Here is a 13,951-nt window from a genome sequence, read left to right as displayed (position 1 = left end):
AAATTTGTTAGCCAAATTCCAATTCTAGATGAGCTGTAATGTGTTAAGGAAAATAATTACACTTTCCTTGGGTGGTGGGACATGTGGAGGGAAGAAAAGGAAAGAAATGGCGATGGATTTCGAGATTTGGGAAGCAGATTAAGGGAAAAGAAACTGCAATCTGTTAGTCATTTTTTTTTTGACGCTGTCTGTTTGCCTTTTTTCTTTGTCAACTAAGGCGACAGCGACGATGAATACGGTGAAGGACTTGGCAGCCAGCATCTATTGGATGACGCAAGAACAACACGACGACGACAACGAAGGAACCAGAGAAGGCTGCTGAATCTCGCTTCGTGGTTCGGCGGTGACGACGAGTCATTCTTGTTGTTCGACGACGATGATCTCTTCTTGCGGCTCGGCGATGGCAATGATCTCTCCTTGCGGCTTGGTGAGGGCGTCGAAGTCTTCTTCAAGTTCGGAACTTGTTGTGCTTGATGTGCAACGGATTTCGATACGATCCGGCATTTGTGGTGCAAGTGCTTGAGCGAAGAGCAAGTGAGGAAGTGCGTAGTACACGTGAGGAAATGGGAGTGGGGGTGGACTGTCCATAAACTAGGATCTTTGACGAAGCGGCGAAGGATGATCAATTGATGAGTAGTAGGAACTTCGGCTCTGATACCAATTTGATGCAGAACATCCCGGATGATGCAAACCCTAGGAATCCACCGAACAATGGTAACTAAACTTGCGGAATCCACCAACGAGGTATCGGAATCCACCAACAAAAGAAAATATGAGGAAGCTCTCAAAACTAATAATCATTCCTCACCTTTAACAAAGCCTTACAAGCCTTTATATAGGGAAAAACTAAAAAGAAAAAAACAAACCAAAATATCTCGATAGGAAAAGACCAAAGTACCTAACAAATAAAACATAAAAACTCTCTCTCTCTCATAATCTGTCACCCAGCCAAAGTGTCATTGGGTGGTGAATCCGTGTCTGATTGATGATATAGGGCTGGTGTCTGCACCATCTTCAGTCAATCTATAATGAAACCTTTTAAAAGTTGGTGATGAATTCTTGGCAAAAGCAACTTTAAGCAGTAGAGGGGCTTGTCTTGAAACATAGGAGGTCAATTGACAATTCAAAGAATTACCTTCTTAGTCACCGTTTAAGCTGATGCATCTAGGGAGCAACTCTTGGATATTTCTTATACTTGCAAAGAGTTTAGAGGAAGAGGGAAGATACAAAGCTTTTATTTACAGAATTCCGTTCCTCATGGCACAAATTACACTTGATCTGCTACATGCATGCGTATGCACTTTTGGAGCTATTATATAATGAATATGACTTGGTTAGAGATTGGTAGAACATATTGGGTATATCAGTGTTATGGAGCACACTAAAGGCATGGCAAATATATTGGGAGCCCCCACCCCCTGGTTTTCTCTTTGATGGCAATATTTCAGAGGGCGACAACAGATGTGGAGTGGGCTTCGTGATCCGAGACTAGGAGGTCAGGTTGATTGCAGCAGGAGGTCGTCGCATTTTCGATGAGTCCGTCTTAGTGGTAGAGCTGCGTGCGGCGTGGGAGGGTCTCGTAAATGCTAGAGCACTTGGAGGCCTAGCGGATATTCTTGGAGGATGATTCTGCCATAGTGATTGAGTGGATCAGGTGCGGGCATGCCAGGCTAGATCTACACCCTCTAGTCAGGAATATTTGCCACCTTCTGGACAGTCTTGACTCTTTCTGGGTCGCACATATATTTCGGAAGGCGAACAGTGTGGCGGACTGAGTCGCCTCCTATACAGCTCATCACTCCGGGGCCTTCATATGGGATGGCACTGGCCCCATCCCACAGGGCCTTGATCGTGTTTTGTATTTTGATTCCTCATGGCACGCTCACATCTATGTGTAAGTGAGACGCCGGTTTACCAAAAAAAAAAGGCATGGCAAAAATGATTAATAATGTGATAAGTGTAGTATGAACCTTTATATACGGCTAGTGTGCCTTGGCACAAATGAGAGAAAAATTAAGAAAGAAAAGAAGCGTACTTAGGGGTACAAGATTGACACATCTCAAGGCATGCATGATGCGGTGCAATATGATATGCATCTGGTTTGCTCAATACCAGTGGTATCACCCTTATCATATTGGTTCATGGCTAGTGCAGCATGTACCAACTAGTACGACGTTGGCACGAGATTTTGATCCCTAATCGAGTGTCACAAGATGGGTCAGTTAGTTGTTATAGGATTTCTTCACCTCTGGAACCACCTTGAGGGGTGTTTTGTATTGGTCCTTGGTAAGTTTCATGTACTTAGTAAGGGCCTGGTATAGCGGTACCTTAATTTTTGATATAAGTACACATGTGTATGCTTTAGTATTAGGAGTTACATTTTTCAATTAAACCAACTTACAAGTTGACTGTATTGGTGAAGTGACTTAGATGTAGGGTGATATTAATGGGAATGTTTAGTCTTGTCATTTGTGCTATGGTTGTACAAATATAGTGATGTAATCATTGAAGTGTGGACAAGACCAGATAGTAATGTAGCACCAATGTGTAGCACCCTATTGCGATGCTAAAGTGAAGGTATTTGAGTCCATTCATCTCTAAGACTCCCTGGTAAGTTGGTGTGATCAATAACCCTTCCCACATATGTGTTATGAACTATAGGATCTTCACGTATTTCGTCTTATCAATCAGCTATATGGACTGACCAATCAGCGTTAGCTCAAGTGGTTAGTGCCTCTCTCCCCTTGGTCCAAGGTTCAAATCCATGTGGTGGCATCGTTATTATATTTCTCAAAATATTTAGCTATGCATATTGCAAGATGATGCCCCTACAACCTAAGTAACATCTGATTGCTTTTCCAATATCGATAGTGACTATGATTAAACTTCATATAAAGCTGCTTTCAAATGTTAAAAATATTATTTTATCATCATACTTGGTACATATCCTACAAGTTGATCAACGAACATTTATAGGAACAAGATCAAAATCTTTCATTGTAATCAGGTGTTACTGCTTTAATGGTGGTGCAAAGAAGATCTTGAAGGCAATAGCAATAAAAAATGACTGTGAGGTGTGGGTGGCCGAGGCACTGCATGATGCATATGCATTATGTAGGCACCTAGACGGTTGATATTTCAGAAATATCTAAAAATAAATAGAACTCATAAAAATAGTTATATATCAGAAATAAACAGTAAAAATCAGAAAAAATAATAAATCTAAAAACACACTTCCACACTTATTTGAGAGCCTATTTATGGTATAGCAAGTTAATAAATAGCAGTATTTCCTATGTACTATGCTCAAGTTTTAGGTAAAGAAATGCAATTAATAAATTTACAAATTATTAAGTGATGAACAGCCGAAAAACAAGAAGCATGTGATACTTATAACTAAATTTAAGGTACCTAGCTGCTGACCATAGTAATTCTTGTTGACCACTAATATTATTTCTAAAAGTATTAATCTTGTGCTTTTCTTCCTTTTCATGTATTTAACCTACTGAAATTAGGCACTTGTCAATAACTTTTAAACTGACTATAGGCTCATTTTCATTTGCCATTGCTGCCATGGTTTTCTATATAGCTTATTTTGTTCAACTCATATTTAGAATTTTCTAGTAACTCTTCAATAATTCATGCTATCATTTGTTGCACTCTAATCTTATGGAAAAAAACAACTCAACATCCACTTATAAATTACATGAAGGGTGCATCTAGGGATTTAGAAGTTGGATCATCAGAAACAGTTGCAAAGAGTTTCGAAAGCTATTGCCTGATGTATGTAATTTGCAATTTCTGACCTTGTTTTATTGTACAAATTAATCTTTCCCCCATTAATCCTTATATTGCCTTTTCATCATTGTTTTATTTTGTTACATCATATTTTTCAAGAGAGATAAATGCTTCAGAACTTTTTTTATTCAAGAGCTTAGAGAGCAATATTAATTCACAGGATCTAAGATATACTTACTGTATCTGGATTTCCCGTTGTTCTTTATGTCAATCTCATTTTATTCTCGATATTTTTTATGTTTTATAATATTTTTTGGAACAAGCAAGTTCGCAAATAATACTTATCACTACCTCTAGATTGCCATCTATGTGTATTTTTGCAAGACATTGTCATTTTATTGCCTATCTCTATGATTTGCTACTAAATGTTTTGTATGAAACAAAAAACACAAGTTTCCCTATCAATTCTGATGTGAGGATGCATCTCATTTATTGCAGGCTAGATATTGCACTATTTCGATGCCATTCAGAGTTCAGAGAATAGAAGAGTTCGTTAAACAACTTGAGTCAGGGGATTTGAAACTCCGTGTCAGAGTACTTGAGGTATCAGCAGAGAATATTCATTTTCAAAGCATAAAATTTCAAAATTTTCCTATTAAACAGTTGGTATTATATATCGGATTTTATTGTGCTCCATAATCGCAAGTGTAAATTGAAGGGAACTGAGTATAATAGCTGTTCTCCAAAGACCACGGAACATTTGTTATAATGTATTTGAATGTGTTTGGACTTTTGCTTATTGGATAGTAATGCAGGATAGACCTTATGTTTTAATAAGAAAATGCAGTGAACTCTATTCGGTGTCATTTGTTAAATTCTTCTATTCATATGTTATATAAGCTAAATCCTCTACAGGGGTTAGTGTGTAATAGACAATATTAATGGCAACAAGTAGGTCCTATTTTGAGTATCATTGTGAAAATCATCGGTATGATCATTTTTGTGTACAACATTTTGATTCAGAGACAATTTTGTCTCCGCCTGATACAGCAATAGAAGGTTGGACTGCCTATTTCTTGCTATACTTGACAGAAAATCTATGTTATTTGATACCTCTTCTGTCAGAGAAGCCCTTTAAATCTTTGTTTCGAAAACAAGCCCCTCAAATCTCAGCAACTACATTTATTTTGTCATTTGTATATCTCATGTTTGTGTTCAAGTTTCAGTCTCTCTGATCTTTTCATAATTTTTTTTTCTTTTTCATGTTTTCATGACATGTTATTAGTAGAACACTGATAGTATACATACTCATTTCTCCAGTCGGAAAGAGCTGCAAGGAAAGCCTCAACACTGCAGATGGCTACTATGTATACTGCTATGAGCGGAATCTTTTTGGATGTTGGGGTGACATTAAGCAGCCAAGGAAATCAAGCTCTTGCAAATGGATCATTTATTGGTGCTGGTAAGTGGCTCAGTCATCTTGTTCTCGAAAAACTCAAACATTTTTAGACCATGCAAACATGCAGCTCTTCTTGGGTTCATACCAATTTATTATAGGCTATCTAGGTTCAATGTATGCATTTTATACCGACAGGATTCTTGTTGTTTAATGAGCTCAGATCAGGTTTAAGTCTTTCATGTACATACAAAGATGCATGCACGCAGCATCTATTTGTCCCTAACGCATGGCTGCATAAAGAAACACAACTACTTGCAAAAACATAGATATTGGGCATATTGCCTGCTATGCCCTCCTCTCCTGTGATCTATGTTGGAATATTTCAAAATTCCGAGTCTGCCCTTCTTTGTCTTTTGTTTTTTTGTCTAGTGTACTTTCTTTAGTCCCACATTGGAAAGGAACAAAACTCAAAAGATCTTTATATAGTATTCAACCTTTTAACTTGGTGAAGCAGAGAAAGAAAGTAGCCCACGCGCGCATGAGCCCAATGGAGGTCCAAGCCAAAATTGGCGAAACCGATCCGGAAACGTTTAACCGGGCGTGTTGCGATTATCACGCGCAGGGGGGACTCTTATCTTCCTCTCTCTCTGTTTTTCCTGCGTTCCCGAGAGTCTTCTGTTTTCTGTGTTCCCGAAGAGGACTTCTCTGTTCTATCTTCCTGAGCGGTTCTGGGCTGTTCGATAGTATCACTGCATCTGCGGGTGTACGCTTGGAGTGATCCAGTTGTTGTATCCTGGAGGATAGGCCGCCATTACCTGCTACACCGAGATCCATTCTCCGAGGGGCGCGATCTATTCTTAAGGACAGTGAAATCACGCCTCAACTGATAAGTTCTTCCTTCTCTCCATCTATAATTTTACAACAATCTACTCCCACTCTCCCCCTCCAAATTTTTATCTGCCGCCCACTTCACCACTTGACCACTCTGCTAGCTCCACCTTCCCCACTCTAGGCCAAGCTTGTCATCCCACCTTGTCCTCACCCTCTTACTTAGTGCCTCTAGCTCCACTCCCACCTCTACCAATATTGCCATCTAGGTTTAGTTTGCAAAATAAACCACTCTCTGTGTATGTATGCACCATCAACCACATTCTCCTATTTTCTTCTCAATCAGTACTTAAAGATGACACTTGTTAAATTTAATGCACAATTACAGATCTTTCTGTGTTTACGCAAGTGGTATATGTTTTACAATATTAAAAAAGTTTTATGTGTCCATTTTGCACGCTAAGAATGTGTTCTTGTGGTTTAATGGGCTTCCATCATGAAGTCTTCCACCAACATGCATAAAGGCATGGACATTATTGCATCCATCATGCATGGATAAATACTCATTTACATCATTAGAAATATGTAGATCTGGCCAAACCCCCTTCGCCCCCATCTCCTGCGTTCCTACTCCCACCTTTTCACCCAACAAACTTCTCTGCACCTGCTCAACCAATCACTCTCGGCTACTCTTGATCTCCCTCTTCCCTAAGCCCACATCACTCTAGGCCATGCTTTCCCAATACAATTCTATGCTCCCTTCAGTTACTCTAGCTTTCCAACTAGATTCTGTCTTCAACTGTTTTGGTTGGCATACGTTAGGATGCTTCTGTAATCCATCATCCCTTATATCGCACCATTCCTTGGATGAATCAGGGAACAACTGCGATACATGGAGCTGATGAATCACAGAAGAGCCTCTCCATCCACAGAATGTCCTGGGGTTGTGGTTGCCATACATGGTGGCTCAGAGCCCTTCCGTGCAAGTAACCCCTTCCCTTCCATTTTGTATCCGTGCCTTCTTTGATGCTCCATAGCCTATAGGTACATTTATGGGGTTGCAGACATTGTAAGAATAAATTCTCCATATTTTGCTCAGGTTTGGCTGTAGTATTCAAATACAGCCACCCAAGATGATTTTCTTCTGTTCATTTTGATCTGAAAGTGAGTTGGTTTTGTTGGGAAAATAAACTTAATAAATGTCTGTTGGGAAGTTTATGAAAATACCAAGGGTCACCTTGAGAGTAGTGGTTCATGAATTTGGGTTTTCAATATGCATTCATTTGGGTTTTCAATGTGCATTTAGGTTATTAATATATTTGGATTTTCAATGTGTATTCATTTGGGTTTTCAATGTCCATTTAGGTGGTTCATGTATTTGGATTTTCAATGTGTATTCATTTGGGTTTTCAATGTGCATTTAGGTGGTTCATGCATTTGGGTTTTCTATATGTACCTCGGAAACCTATAAATTTTAAGTAGTCTTGTGGTTTTTGTAAGAGGTAAGAGCCAAAGTGAATAAAAATGTTGAAGTATTTCACCTCTTCATCCTTTCCTCTCTAGAAAAATATTTCTTTCTATATTCCAACAAACTGGTATTAGAGCTTCAGTTTCTTGATCCTAGAGATGGTATTATGAGAATTGGAACATTCGTATGATGGCTTTGCTTGGATCGCAAGATGTGTGGGAGATCGTATATAGAGGCTATAAGGAGCCTCATGAAAAAGCTACGATGAGTCTTGCTCAAAGGGAGGCTCTGCAGAAAATCCGGAACAAGGACCAACAAGCTCTCACTCTTATCCATCAATGTTTGGATGAAGCCATGTTCGAGAGTGGCTAATGTGACCACCGCCAAGCAAGCATGGGAGATCTTACAAAACTCCTACCAAGGAGTTGATTAAGTGAAGAAAGTGCACCTTCAAATATTACGAGAAAATTTTGAAGGTATACGAATGCAAGAATCTAAGTCTATTGCGATTTTTTTCCGAAGGTGTTGGCCATAGCGAATCAAATGAACAGGTGTGGAGAAATATTGGAGGATGTTTGGGTCATTGAGAAGATTCTTTGCTCGTTGCATTCGAAGTTCGATTATATCATTGTGGCCATCGAGAAGTCCAAAGATTTGGAGACTATGACGGTTGATCAACTTATGGGTTTATTACAAGCCCATGAAGAGAGTCAACAAGCAGGAGGAGCCAATCAAGCAAGTTCTAGCCACCAAGCTCTCGGTGAAGGAGAAGGAAGGGGAGCGTGAGAAAAGTCAACGAGGAAGAGGATGTGGACAAGGTCGAGGGAGAGGAGGAAGAGGAAGAGGTGGACAAGACAATCAAAACTCCAACAATGAAGAAAGATGGCATTCCTCAAGAGAATGTGGTAGAGGAAACTGCTCTAGACAAAATGATAAGTCCAATGTTCGGTGTTACGATTGCTAAAAGAATGAGCATTATGCTCGGGAGTGTTGGAGTTCTTCTAGCAATGTTGAAGAAAAAGCTAATTATGTAGAGAATGAAGAAGCAGAGGTCACTTTGTTGCTAGCCTACAAAGAAGAAGAAGCAAGAAAGATTTGTGGTATCTTGATAATGCCGCAAACAATCACATGTGTGGAGATAAAAATATGTTTGTAGAGACTGACAAATCAATGATTGGGTTTGTCACATTTGAAGATAACTCTAAAGTTCTAATTGAAGGCAAAGGTACGATTTTAATTCGTATGAAAAATGGTAGCCATCAACTTATGAGTAATGTTTATTATGTTCCGAGTATGAAAAGTAATATTTTGAGTTTGGGATAACTTTTGGAGAAGAAATACGAGGTTCATATGAAAAATCGTAGTCTCTTATTTCAAGATGATAGAAAGAATGTAATTGCTAAGGTGCCTATGATAAAGAATATGATGTTTTTGCTTGATATCCAAATTGTTGTTGCTAAATGTCTTAAGACTTGCGTGAAAGATTTTTCTTGGCTTTGGCATTTGAGGCTTGGGTATGTGAATTTTGGAGGCTTGAAGTTGCTGGCTCAAAAAAGGATGTTGAAGGGGTTGCTGTTTATTGACCAATCGATCAACTATGTAAAGGATGTCTTGTTGGCAAATAATTCTAAAGAGCTTTCCAAGGAAAACTACTTTAAGAGCAAGTGAGCCACTTCAACTTGTTCATGCCGATATTTGTAGATCAATCAAGCCTTTTTCGCTTGGTAACAATCGGTATTTTCTTCTCTTTATTGATGATTTTAGTAGAAAAACTTGGGTTTATTTCTTGAAAGAAAAATCTAAAGTATTTGGTGCTTTTAAAAAATTTAAAGTACTTGTTGAAAAGAAAAGTTGCTATTGTATTAAAGCTTTGAGAATGGATAAAGGGGGGGGAGTTTATTTCTAACAAGTTTAATGAGTTTTTTTGAAGCAAATGACATTTGGCGGTTCTTGACTGTTCCAAGATCTCCACAACAAAATGGTGTTGTCGAAAGGAAGAATAGGAGCATTCTCAATATGGCTTGAAGCATGTTGAGGACAAAGAAGATGTCGAAAGAATTTTGGGTAAAAATGGTCGATTGTGCGGTGTACTTATCCAACTAGTGTCCAACAAGAAGCCTATGGGACAAAACTCCTCAAGAAGCATAGAGTGGAAGAAAGCTAAATGTTTCCCATTTAAGAATTTTTGGGAGCATTTGCTATGTTTATGTACCCGATCAAGAGAGTTCTAAGCTCAATGATAAAAGCAAGAAGCACATCTTCATTGGATATGATCAACGTTCCAAAGGCTACAAGCTCTACAATTCAAGTGTTGGGAAGGCAACTATTAGTAGAGATGTAGAGTTCAATGAAGAAGATTCAAAGGATTGGAGTAATAAAGATATGGAAGGTATGATTTCTTTCCATTCCGTGATGAGGAGGAGCAAAGAAGTGAAGTTTAAGAGCCCACAACACCTCCTAGATCACCAATAAGTCCTATTACACCATCTTCATCTTCATCTTCATTCTCAATAGAACCAAATTCAAGGCCAGAAAAAATGAGAAGACTAAGTGAAATATATGAGGTAACAGAGAATCAAAATGATCTAACTCTTTTTTGTCACTTTGCTGATTGTGAGCCCATAATTTTTGAAGAAGCAGTAAAAGATAAAAGTAGAGAATTGCCATGGATGAGGAGATCAAGTCGATTTAGAAGAATGACTCTTTAGAGTTGGCAATCATGCCAGAAGGTCAAAAGCCCATTGGTGTGAAGTGGATTTTCAAAGAAAAAAAGAATGCTAAGGGTGAAGTGGAGAGATACAAGGCAAGATTGGTAGCCAAGGGATATAGACAACGTCCGGGAATTGACTATGATGAAGTGTTTGCTGCCGTTGCATGGTTGAAGACCATCCAAATGATAATCTCACTTGCGGCTCAAAAGAAGTGGAAGATTTATCAAATGGAGGTCAAATTGGCTTTCTTGAATTGCATTCTTGAGGAAGAGGTTTATGTTGAACAACCTTTGGGCTATATGATCAAAGGCCATGAAGATAAATTGTTGAAATTGAAGAAAGCTTTGTATGATTTGAAGCAAGTGCCAAGGGCTTGGAATAGTCGGATTGACAAGTATTTCTAAGGGAATGGGTTTATCAAGTGCCCACATGAGTATGCTCTGTATGCTAAGGTGCATGAAAATGGAGATATTTTGCTTGTTTGCTTATATGTTGATGATTTGATTTTTACGGGTAATAATACAAGTATGTTTGGAGAGTTTAAGCAAGCTATGATTAGAGAATTTGAAATGACGGATATTGGTCTCGTGTCTTATTATCTTGGCATTGAGATCAAACAAATGGAAGATAGAATTTTTATTTTCCAAGAAGGTTTTGCCAAGGAGATCCTTAAGAGGTTCAAGATGGAAGATGTTAATCCATGAGCACTCCGGTGGAATACGTAGTCAAATTGTCTAAGCATGAAGAAAGAGAAAAGGTAGACTCTACAACCTTCAAGAGTCTAGTTGGAAGTTTGAAATACCTAACTTGTACAAGATCGGACATACTTTTTGGAGTTGGGCTTGTTAGTCGGTTTATGGAGTCACCAAGCATGACACATTTCAAAACAGCAAAACAAATTCTTCATTATATCAAAGGTACAATTATTTTTGGCTTGCTTTATTTATTTCTAATAAATTTAAGCTTGCGGACTATAGTGATAATGATTGGGCCGAAGATATGGATGACTGGAAGAGCACTATCGGCTTTGTTTTCTAATTGAAAAATACGGCTTTTACTTGGAGTTTGAAGAAGCAACCAATTGTGACACTTTCTACATATGAAATTGAATATGTTGCCGCTGCATCTTGTGTTTGTCATGCCATATGGTTAAGAAGATTGTTGAAGGGGTTACAAATGCAACAAGAGGAGGCTACGGAGATTTTTGTTGACAATAAGTCGGCCATTGCATTGGTGAAGAATCCGATTTTTCATGATAGAGGCAAGCATATAGATACGAGGTATCATTTCCTTAGAGATTGCATTGTGAAGAACGAAGTGCAAATGAAGTATGTGAAGACCCATGATCAAGTTGCAGATATTTTTACGAAGGCTCTCAAGTATGACACTTTTAGCAAGTTGAGGATGATGCTTGGAGTTACGAGGAATTAAGTTAAAAGGGGGGTGTTGAGAAAATAAACTTAATAAATGTCTCTTGGGAGGTTTATGAAAATATGAAGGGTCACCTTGTGAGTAATGGTTCATGAATTTGGAATTTCAATGTGCATTCATTTGGATTTTCAATGTGCATTTAGGTTATTAATGTATTTGGGTTTACAATATGTATTCATTTGGGTTTTCAAGGTGCATTTAGGTGGTTCATGTATTTGGGCTTTCAATGTGTATTTATTTGGGTTTTCAATGTGCATTTAGATGGTTCATATATTTGGGTTTTTTATGTGTACCTAGGAGTCCTATAAATTCTATGTAAGTCTTGTGGTTTTTGTAAGAGGTAAGAGCCAAAGTGAATAAAAATTTTGAAGTATTTCACCTCTTCATCCTTTCCTCTCTAGAGAAATATTTCTTTTTATATTCCAATAGGTGTAACTTAATCACCACTCCATTGCTAACATGCAGGTATTTTCTTAACGTTAGCGATCATATCCATGAAAAGAGTGAAACAACTAGACAAACTTGAGAAGATGATTTGACAACCATTTTGAATGTGGTATAATTTCTATTTGGAGTCCATTCTTGCTAGCTGAAACTGCATCCCAATCCCATCCTGAGTATTGTATATGAGTATAGATGTGGAAGGATTTGTCCATTCATATGGTCTGAAAGAAACGTAAGACTATTGTTATATATATATATATATATATTAATGCAATGTGCTGGATTTTTCCCGTGAAGTTGGGCTTCAAATATATCCTATTCCTCACCCAATGGAAGATTTGAGATGTTTATCATGCTAACCGCCCTTCTGTGCAATGCTTGCAACTGGCCGTCAAAGCTTTGAAACGTAGAAGACCGAAGAGCACCACCCTGCCCTGAAACTTATTTAAGCCCTTTGAAATTAAGCACGAATCTTTTGAAGCAGACTGATTAGGAATTTACCGTTTACAATAGCAAACAGGTCATATAAGAGATTGGAGATGTGTTTGATTGCAAGGCTGAAGTTAAAATAGGAATAGAACGATGTTCCCAGAAGATCCTTGGGGAGTATATTATTGCTGCACTCTTTTAATATTTCTTGTTTAGCTAATCACAAAATGTTTAATAATAAAAACCAATCGTAGTTAAAATGAAATTATTTAAAAGTAACCATTGTAACCTAGCTATGGCCGGGCATGCTGAGTATTAGGAAACGTAGCCATGCATGCCACTATTTGTCGAGATACATTTCTGTAGGCCAATTACCGAGACGAACGTATGATAAATGGAACTTACAATGAATATCTTTTTTTGCCCAATCGAAATGTGAAGAGATAAAGTTGTGTTAGGCTATGAAGGGAGTTGAATGAATATCTTTCAATGCAGCCAAAAATACATTTAATCCAATTATCATGGAAACCAGCCAGTTGAAGCACTCGCACAAGAAAATCTCATTCTCACTACTAGTTTAAGGGTAACCAAATGTCTACTTTCATTACTCTACTAGATTGTGTCAAGGTTGCCGTTATCATCTTAATTTGGCAGCACAGCATAATAATTTGACAGCTTATCAACCTATGCGGCAGATCGAGCCTACTTCACATTTATGATTTACGGGTGATTGTGTACGAGTAGCCAAAGCCATGCTTGAATCAGCAGCAGTCTGGAATTACTTGAGTGTATGCCTGGTCTTTGATTTTAAGAGATTGAAGCAAAGAGTGAATGATGAGATGGAAGGATGGAAGGCTCAATGCCTCTCTATGATGGGCAAGGTTGCTCTTATAAATTCAGTGCTTGCCCCAAAGCTGGTTTTCTAATAGTGGCTAATACTGTCATACCTAAGTCCATTTTGAACCATCTTGATAGTCTATAAGAAGTTTTCTGTGGCAAGGAAGTTCTGGTGCATTTAATCTCATGGCATGTTGCCTTTCAAGCAACTCTTGATGGATGGTCTCGGTATTTCTTCTTTGGTTGCTACACATAGATTAGCTAAAATGGCAGCTACGTACTCGAACCAAACAAACATAAAGGAGGTGGAGGATAAATTTAGGGAATTATGTAAAATAGCCCCTGTAGTATTATCTAATATTGATCGTAACTCAGTGCCAAAAGTTTCTTATAGCCGTTAAACGGTTAAACCCCCGAGTTATCAAACATCCCGGCGCGCCCTTTTCCCAACCGTTAAACCCTAACCCCTCGCCCATCTCCCTGTGTCTGTCTCTACCCCCGTTTCTCCCCTTCTTGAGATTTTCCCAAATCCCGACTTCGTTTCTTCCATGAATCCTACCACTCCAAGAAACCCTTTCTTTATCCCTTTTGAGTTCCAACCAGCTTTGAGATTTTGCTAATCTCAGCGCCATTTTCTTGCTCGCATTCCATGGATTCGCCTCCAAG

At 38.4% G+C, this 13,951-nt stretch overlaps 1 protein-coding gene across 2 annotated transcripts in view; it reads left to right on the top strand.

The window, feature by feature from the left end:
* Nucleotides 1-12,315, top strand: part of LOC103723802 (protein ACTIVITY OF BC1 COMPLEX KINASE 7, chloroplastic-like) — a 40,617-nt gene extending 28,302 nt beyond the window's left edge. For both annotated transcript variants that reach the window (XR_015975605.2, XM_008814840.5), the window contains 3 exons: nucleotides 4,237-4,341; nucleotides 5,059-5,200; nucleotides 12,041-12,315. Coding sequence is in view for 1 of the 2 variants with exons in the window: in XM_008814840.5 (XP_008813062.1) it covers nucleotides 4,237-4,341; nucleotides 5,059-5,200; nucleotides 12,041-12,114 (321 nt within the window). In the remaining variant the exon portion in view is untranslated. The remainder of the gene's footprint in view (nucleotides 1-4,236; nucleotides 4,342-5,058; nucleotides 5,201-12,040) is intronic.
* The last annotated feature ends 1,636 nt before the right edge of the window (nucleotides 12,316-13,951 follow it).

The sequence above is a fragment of the Phoenix dactylifera genome, chromosome 2 (assembly GCF_051530095.1).
Source record: "Phoenix dactylifera cultivar Ajwa chromosome 2, Ajwa_hap1_PhDact_Kaust_v1.1, whole genome shotgun sequence".
Lineage (NCBI taxonomy): Eukaryota > Viridiplantae > Streptophyta > Magnoliopsida > Arecales > Arecaceae > Phoenix > Phoenix dactylifera.
This window is presented reverse-complemented; position numbering and strand designations above follow the sequence as displayed.